The sequence below is a fragment of the Hibiscus syriacus genome, unplaced genomic scaffold (assembly GCF_006381635.1).
Source record: "Hibiscus syriacus cultivar Baekdansim isolate YM2019G1 unplaced genomic scaffold, ASM638163v2 tig00111409_pilon, whole genome shotgun sequence".
Classification (NCBI taxonomy): Eukaryota; Viridiplantae; Streptophyta; class Magnoliopsida; order Malvales; family Malvaceae; genus Hibiscus; species Hibiscus syriacus.
In genome coordinates this window covers 2632045-2640817 of record NW_024063086.1, presented here as the reverse complement: position 1 = coordinate 2640817, position 8773 = coordinate 2632045, and the positions used below count along the sequence as shown (strand labels likewise).

General features: G+C 32.4%; 2 protein-coding genes across 4 annotated transcripts; both read right to left on the bottom strand.

Annotated features, from left to right (window-relative positions):
* Nucleotides 1-241: 241 nt before the first annotated feature.
* Nucleotides 242-2560, bottom strand: LOC120162868 (biotin carboxyl carrier protein of acetyl-CoA carboxylase 2, chloroplastic-like). Of its 2 annotated transcripts, none has more exons than XM_039172937.1 (7): nucleotides 2246-2560; nucleotides 1552-1605; nucleotides 1314-1465; nucleotides 893-1205; nucleotides 733-804; nucleotides 488-553; nucleotides 242-396 (listed from the first exon to the last, which is right to left on the bottom strand). In XM_039172937.1, the coding sequence occupies exons 1-7, from the start codon at nucleotides 2393-2395 to the stop codon at nucleotides 373-375; spliced, it is 831 nt and encodes a 276-aa protein (XP_039028868.1). In that variant the 5' UTR covers nucleotides 2396-2560; the 3' UTR covers nucleotides 242-372. The 2 variants fall into 2 exon arrangements, with proteins under 2 accessions (XP_039028868.1, XP_039028867.1); XM_039172936.1 differs by having other exon boundaries at nucleotides 243-396; nucleotides 2222-2560.
* Nucleotides 2561-5664: 3104 nt separating this feature from the next.
* LOC120162866 (plant cysteine oxidase 2-like) lies at nucleotides 5665-8156 on the bottom strand. 2 transcript variants are annotated; one of them, XM_039172934.1, is made up of 4 exons: nucleotides 7432-8156; nucleotides 6523-6641; nucleotides 6297-6429; nucleotides 5665-6062 (listed from the first exon to the last, which is right to left on the bottom strand). In XM_039172934.1, the coding sequence occupies exons 1-4, from the start codon at nucleotides 7733-7735 to the stop codon at nucleotides 5698-5700; spliced, it is 921 nt and encodes a 306-aa protein (XP_039028865.1). In that variant the 5' UTR covers nucleotides 7736-8156; the 3' UTR covers nucleotides 5665-5697. The 2 variants fall into 2 exon arrangements, with proteins under 2 accessions (XP_039028865.1, XP_039028866.1); XM_039172935.1 differs by having other exon boundaries at nucleotides 5665-6059.
* Between the last annotated feature and the right edge of the window lie 617 nt (nucleotides 8157-8773).

Here is an 8773-nt window from a genome sequence, read left to right as displayed (position 1 = left end):
ATAACATAAATCAATTCAGATTGAACAAGATAAAATCTTAAAGAATCAAGAGGACAATAAAAAAAAGATTATTTTTTTATTATATGTTAAATATTACTTTTATAATTTTATTATTGATACAATTTTTTAAAATATTCAATCAATTTTTTTTGAAGATTATTTTATTCGTTTTTCTTAATTGGGTAAACGTCCAAACCTAAGGCCAAATAGTAGAATCTCACACTGAAACCCCAAGCCATGGTGATTTAAGCAAGCAATACAGCACCATTGTTTTTATTTATTTTTTTCATATTAATTTAAACCATTACACAGTAAATCAAAACATTGTTCCTCACAAAGCTACCAGCACATGGAATTGGAACCCTTTTTTGTTCAAGGCACAACAACAAATAGCGGCTGCAAGTTACAAATTAAACCGAGTCAAACCCACTGAATTGCTCACTCCAATAATCTGAGACATAAGAGATAATTAGAGGTGAGAGGTTACCATGTCTACACTAACTGGTTTTCCGTCCTCTACCAATATCTCCGTTATGGTTCCAGATTGATCAGCCTGAGAAACCAGAAATTAATCAACTCCAGAGCGAGTTTGTCGAAACTAACGACTACTTTTGACATTGGCAAGCTATTGTGTATGATAACATATAGGAAGCACAATTTAATGGTTGATTATATTTGTTTGAACTGTCAAGAGATGAACAAAGCTAAGGAAATACGAGGGCGTGAACTTACTTCGATTTCGTTCATCAATTTCATTGCCTCAATGATGCAGACAACTTGGCCTTTCTGCACTTTATCTCCTACCTGAACGACCATCGATGGAGTATTACAACCTTTGTATATTAGCAGAAAAAATGCAGATGGCCATTAACAGAAATCTGCAGGCACTTACCTTGACAAATGGTGGTTCACCCGGTGCAGGACTCCTGTAGAAGGTTCCGGCCATGGGGCATTTGAGGGGAGGATGAGAAGAATTGCTTGTTTTAGCAGGGGGGAGTGACAAAGGTGCCAGTGCTGGAGGGGTCGGGCTAGCAGGAGCAGGGGCTGCCGGGGGTGGAGTTTGAAACATCGCTTGAGGCATGTAATGTGGCATGACAATTGGAGATGATGATTCAGGTGGTTGCAAAGCTTCCTTCTTTCTTATTACGAGCTCACAATCCAGTTGCTTCAGTTGCAATTCAGCGATATCTCGTGAATCAACAAGCCTACCCATCAAAAGTAAAATCGACATTGACTATGAATCAGATTCTTTTTGTCAAACACACATTTACCCAAGTTTGCTCACAACTACGGAAATGCTTCTATCAACTTACTTAACAAGGTCTGATACTTGTGCCATGAATGTCGAGATTGCTGAAGCATCCGGAGTAGTATTCTCTGCCGATATTTTATTATCTTGCTTAGGCAATGCAACTTTGGGTTTTGCGTCAACACCTGCTACAGAATTCGACGATATCTCTGCAACCTTAATTTTTACAAAGCAGGTTTAATGGACGTTGATAAGATCTCATCTAAAGATTAAAATTTTCAACTTCACAGTGAAAACTATACCTCGTTAAGCTGCGTATGGCTCGTGAAGACCATAGTCTGCTTTCGATTAGGCCGCTACAAATGACAGCCAGATATCAATAAAACCAATGAATTAAACAGCATACCAAAACGAATAATTGTCACCGCAAATTGCCATTCTCGATTATATGTGCCAGTTATGGAAATATGTGCCATGTAGGGAGGCGAACTTAAAATCTTTTATCGCGAAAACAAATTAATAATATAAAATAAAAAGAAAATATCTAAAATATGTAAGAGAACTTTAAATTTTAGGGCTACTTCCCCCACCCGCCCCTGTGTCCATCCCTGTATTCGAGACACTTCAATTACGAAGAAGAAAATATTTGAATAACAAGTCAAGATTTCAGTCAAAACACAAAAGTAAGCCTGGAAATGGTCATTATAATTCAAGACGGGGGAGGAACCCAGAATATAAATTACCATTATATAGAGAGAAACGTTAAACAAATACATTATTTCTTTCGTAAATTCAGTAAAAATAATATATCAAATACAAAAAAAATATTAAAAAGTAACCAAACAGATCACTAAGCATAACCAGTAACATACAGTCTCATTCTCATTCAAACGAAAACAATAGATTCAACTGTAAATAAATAAAGGGGGGAAATGACCAAAAAAAAGTAGTATGAAAATGGAAGTAGCTAACCTGAGATAGTGAAAATGCACGTACCCGGATTGAAGATCCAAATGGCGAGCAAGATTTGGAGGTAAAATTTGAAGTTTGGGGAAAAGCCAAAGAAACCTTTTGATTTTGGCTTTGGTGGTTTATTTTTAAAAGAGAAGAAACCTTGGGGCATGGGACAGAGACCGAAGAAGCCATTTTTATTGAGTTTTAAAGCAAACCCAGAACTGGTTTCAGCTCTATATATGAAAGATGGAAGGCGATGAGATTTAAGAAATGGGAGAGAAATCTGAGGAAAACCCAGAGAAAAAAACAAAGACCAACAAGAATTTTTAATATGTACAAAGAAAATGATACTGAAGAAATACTAAGGGAAAAACTCGAGGGCCTGTTTTTTAATTGATTTGGGGCTCGATAATAACGATGAAGAGGGAAGGAAAAGAAAGAAGAGTAAACTACATCTTTAGTATTTAAACTATTACTTTTATTCTATTTTTGTACTTAAACTTTTTTAAATCACACTTTATGTTTAGTTTATGTTTTAATTTGATACTTGACCTTAAAAAATTTAGAAAACTGCTGATTTAATATATATATATATATATTAATGATGATGTGGTATTATTGTAAGGTAACAAGTCAGCATTAGGGATGGACATGGGTCGAGTTGGGTTAGGTTTTTGATTAACTCGACTTGACCCAAAAATATACACACTCCACCTGATTAGAACCCGACTCGAAAATTATACATCCTCCACCCGACCCAACTAAAAAATATACATCCTCCACTAGACCTGAACCCAACCCGATTTTTTGAAATAAAATTCAAATACGACCCGAACCAAAATAATATATTAATTAAAAATATTATTTTTATTCAATAAAAACATAGACTTAATTAAAAATAATATATAGAGAGATATTATTACAATTATCCCTAAATATATCAGGTAAAATTATATTTTTTTCGAGTTGAGTCATGTATATTTCATCTTAAACCCAAACTCGACCCAACACGAATATAACCTCTAAAAGAACCTAATCTGAATCAATTTTTTTTAAATCCTGACCCGATTAGGTCGGACCGAGTTGAAACACGTTGGGTTCAGATCCCGTGACCATCCTAATCAGCATCATCATTAAATTTATAATTATGGGTACCAAAATAAAACTTAAACTAAAAATTAAGTATAATTTTTAAAAAATAGAATTGAATACAAAATAAAATAAAAATAATAATTTAAATATTAAACATGTAGTTTAACCAAGAAAGAATCACGAAATGTGATTGTTTTAACAAACCTCAACTACACTCCCATACAATGCCACGCCGCCTATGACATGTCTCACGCCTCTTCTCTTTTCAATTACATTTCATAATTAATATATATTAATAAAAATATATATTACTTTTAATTAATTTTAATATTATTAAAATTTTAATAAATTTTTTATTTAAAGATTAATAAATCTCAAACTTTGAATTAAAATTAATTATTCTATTTAACTTTCAATTAAAATCAATTGTATCATCAAATTCGACCAAAAAATTAATTAAATCCCCGTACTATATCATTATTTATATGCGGGCTATCGTATCAATTTCATAAACTACTACATTAACACCGTAAACTGACATATTAACATTGTTAATTGTTATATCAATATCGTAACTAACGTGAATCAAATGCAAAAGTTAATTTAACCAAGTAAAATTAGTATAATTAAATGTAACGAGAATATAATTAGTACAATTAAATATAGTGATAAAATCAATAATTTGAGTTTATTACATGAACAAATTTACTTCAACATAAAAGAAAATACAAAATATTTAATTATATAAAACATTTTTTAACGTTGAGTATTGTAGTAAATATATATATATATATATATATATATATATATCACATATAATTTGTTAAAAAAAATTCATATAATTTTATATTAATATTTTATTTTTTTATTTAAATAGGAGACACGATTTTATTAAAAGGAAAAACATTTAAATTTACAATGAAGTTCGTAAATCAAACACATAATTAAGATTTTTTTCCTATAATCATTGACATAATAAACTAGTCACTTGAGGTCATACAATGACCATACAAGAAAAATGTTAAAACTCGAACAAAATACGGATACAAATAAATCTGACTGCATCAAAAAATGAACCACAACAAGGGATTAAACTAGACCATCGACAAATGCAAATTAGAATCGAGCATCGTGAGAAAGCTATATGTGATCGCAAATTGTGTATCCGAGTTCAATCCAAAGATCTAAAACTGGAAAGATCAACATTATAACAAATAAGCGTCATATTAATTAATCGATGCGACATCAAATCTAACCTTACAAAAATTAATCAAAAAGAAAGTTCAAACAACTAATAAAAAAGATCGAGAACGTATCAAAAAATCGATAAATACATGCCATAAAGAAAAATTATTAAAAACTAAAAATTCAAAAGAAATAATAAATATGTAATATAATAAAATATAAAAAATAGAAAATATAGAAAATTAGCAATAAGCACCAATATCAATTAGTCGATACGTTATAACCACCGATTTCTTGTCCATTGATTAATTAATTTGAATTGAGTATTGCAGAAGCAAGGATGATTCTACCAACCCAAATTATTTTATTCGCAAACAATAAGATTTGAACCCCTTGCTTAATAGATATAGTAGCTGGTTGCTGATTCGTTATTATGTTTGTTACATTACGTGCTCAGTTCAAAATACGAAATAAATTTATTGTCTGTTACAAGTCTCAACATGTCAAGTTGAATCATTTACAGAATGACAGAAGGGAAAATATGAAGGACTATATTGGAAAAGGAAAGGTGCACTCTTTTTTCTCATTCACCTACAAACATCATCCCATGCACTTACAACACTTTCGCCCTTTTTCGGTTATTTTTGTCTATTTATATACAAAAAAAAAATTGTAAGAAAAAAAAAACGAGTACTCATGTCAAAAAATTCTACAATACGACACTTTTAATATATAATTAAAAAATATATTAAAAAATGATGTTATTAATTTTGTTATTATTTAAATAATAAAATCGATAAAAAAATTATTTAAAATATTAATATTTTTTAATATTTTCGATAAAGTGCTAAACAATAACAAAATCAATAGAAAAAATAATAAAATCGATAAAAAAAATAACAAAACCGATAATGCTTTACTAATTTTGTTAACAAAATCGATAAAACGTTCAATAATAACAAAATCAATAGAAATAATAATATTTTCAATAATTTTTTATCAATTTTATTATTTAAATAATAATAAAATCGATATCATTTTTTTAATCGTATATTAAAATTGTGTCTCGTGATCATTTACTACCCATGTCCCACTAAGAAAAAAAAAGTTAAATAGAAGCTTCTAAAGCTGAAACAGCAGCCACCGACAAGACAACAAGGATAAGAAAATGATTTCTTTTTTTTGGTATTACAGGATATGGTGTGAGGGCTCGCATATCAGTTTTCCACAATTTCAGGACCAGTGTATACTGCTCCAACAACCACCAAATCCTCAGGTTTGTCCCTCTCTTGAAGCCAATCTAGCTTTTCTTTCTCTTCTTCTGGTATTGACACTTTCTCATCATCTGTAAGAGTACCCGAGAATGTCGTGAAAGGGTAGTCGGAGTAGTACGTACAATGCCGTCCTTCGGGATCGGAATATGGAGGGCCTAGAACATCCAACACTGCGCATGCTGTCACGGCAGTGAAGCAATGCATGTTGCCTCCATCAGCTGGGTAAAGTATGGAGGTCTTGCATGGAGCAGTCAAGTCGGCGTCGACCTTAACCTTAGCCAAACGGACATTCGGATGTTGAGGCGCTGCTGTTACAAGAACAAAGAAAAGTAGCATCAGTAATTTCTTTACATGTACATGTACATCAAGGATGAGGCTTGCAACTATTGTCATCAATAACACAACTTGAACATAGCAAAAATCTACATTATATATCAGTGGTCACAAAATGAAGCCTAGCCTCTGCCTCCCCTGCTTCTTTTTTACGTCGAAAACAGATATAAACACATGTAATCTTCGAAAGGAAAAAAAAAAGTACTTACATTGTGAAGGATCCACAAGCCAATCATATGATTTGATGTGCATAGTCCCAAGGAGAAGCTTACTGAATACAGTCATTCCAGGGTGATTGTGAAGCGGAAGGACACCGGATGGAGGCAAGCAAAAGATGCCAATCTGCATTAGATAAGTCCTATTAATGATAACACAGTTTAGCATTTACTTGAATCACAAACTATGGCCTGGCCTGCAGACACACGCTGTGCTTACCGAAAACTTTTCGCACTCGTGGATGTGTAGGTATGTTATCGTTGGAGCTCGACGAGTTACTTGCGGACTGAAAAATGGCATCTTTGAAGTAAGACCAACATCAGCCGGCTGAATTTCATCTACACAAAACAACAAAAACTAGTATCTGATTAAGGTTGTATCATATAAGTAGCCGAATACAGACGATGACGGATCCAAGGCGTGGACACCATACGTACACAAAAAGAAATTCAGATTTTAGTATGCACACATGGCCACTGAATACAGACATGATGAGAAGGCTTGCATCACAAATAACTAAGGTTTCATATAATTTATTGAAAGACTGAATACATACATTTTTCCATTTAACATCTGAACGACTGGAACACCTGATACCTAGTTGTAATATAATTAATTGAAAGACTTTCACAAGAGAAAAGCAAAAAATTACATGCAATAATGGACCATATGCAAGACTGGCATGAATAAATAACAATTCACTCATCCCACTACATAAACATTTAAAAAGCAACAATAATGGTACATTTCCCAACATTTTTTTTTACATTTTTTCTTAAATAATGTGACTGCAAGCAGTTTATGATATCAGATTCATATCATCTTCATATACAAACAAATAGATAGGAGAAAAGATGTTGCAGGGATAGAAATGAGTATGAATATATTATACAGATGTTGGAGGGGAAAAAAGAATGCAGACATTTTTAAGAGTACGAGTGTGAAAAGATTGTTCAGTAAAACAAATGCTGAACGAATTTCAGAAAATCATGCTTGATTATTCTGAAAATTTCAATCAAAATAAAAAAAAATTGGAATATTAAGAAATTTAAGGATTTTTTTTTTCATCAAAACTACATTTGGACTCAAAAAGTCAACCAATCCTAGGATCTAATAAAAAAATCATACCCAAAAGAGCGCTAAGCTGTTCAATTTTATCGGGAGACGGGACGAATCCAGTTCCGGCAGTGGCGAAAACGTGCTTGCAAGCATTGAAAAGCCTTTGAACCGGGTGCACGACGGAAGACGCCGACAACGTCACCATCTTCTTTTGCCGCCGCCTGCTATTCTTTCCCCGTCTATCTGAAGTAGTAGTATTTCTATTTTTATTCGTATTGGAAACTCCATTCGTGTCCTCTGTATTTGTTTCGGTTTCCTGGTCCAATTTACTAAAACCTTTCTCTTTTATATCACCCTCAGTCGCTTTCCCCATTTAGAATCCTGAATCAACTCTGTCAAATGCATATGGGTATTTCCGAAGTGTATTCAAAATTCAGAATCAAAATCTGGGTATAACAAAAAAAGTGAAAAGAACCATGAAATGTCGATGAACAGATGAAAAGAGGGTGTTGAACAGAAGAAACAGAGGGCACAAAAGAGTCTAGTAAAAAACGATTCTTTTTCCCCCTTGTTTTGGGGTAAAATTCATGATGGGATATTTGTACCGAATGAAAACAGAGATGTGAAGGATTGCATCTCTGTAGGCGCTGTTTGGTGAAGAGGACAAGGTGATTGGAATGAGAGGAAGGTATAAAAGGGAGAGGGAATAGGGTTAATGTGAAAGAAGTGAAGAGTTGGTATTTGATAGAGAGAAGGGAAAACCAGGGGCCATGATCATCCACCTGCAATTACAATTCTATGGGCTCAATTCAAACAGCGGATTTGTCTCCCTCTCTCTCTATATATATATTCCTTCATTTTTCTTTTTCTTTCTCTTTCTATGTCCTCCATTTTGTACGTTTCTAAGGGATTATTACCCTCACACGTAATAGATATGGAAACGAGATCAAGTAAACCCAAAATTATATTATATTATATTATTTAGATGATTAATAGTTTAATTTTGGGTAAAGTACACAAATGATCACTCGATTATTAAAAGTTACAAAATAGTCCTAACTATTCATTATATATCAAACTCGTCATTTTTCATTAAAAAATTAACAGTCGTCTGAGCTGGACATTAACATACTAACTGAGATATAATAGTCTTTTGAGATTATGAGACCAGATTTTATCATATCTCCATCAGCATGTTAACGTTCAACTCAGATTGCTGTCAATTTTTTAATGAAAAATGATAAGTTTGGAATATAATCAGTAGTTGGGTGACCATTTTTGTAACTTTTAATAGTCGATGAACTCAATAAAGTATTATCCTTTAATTGAGGGATCATTGATATATTTTACCCTTTGATTTTTTAGTAAACTATACAAACGATCACTAATGTTTGAGTACATTTTCGTTTTC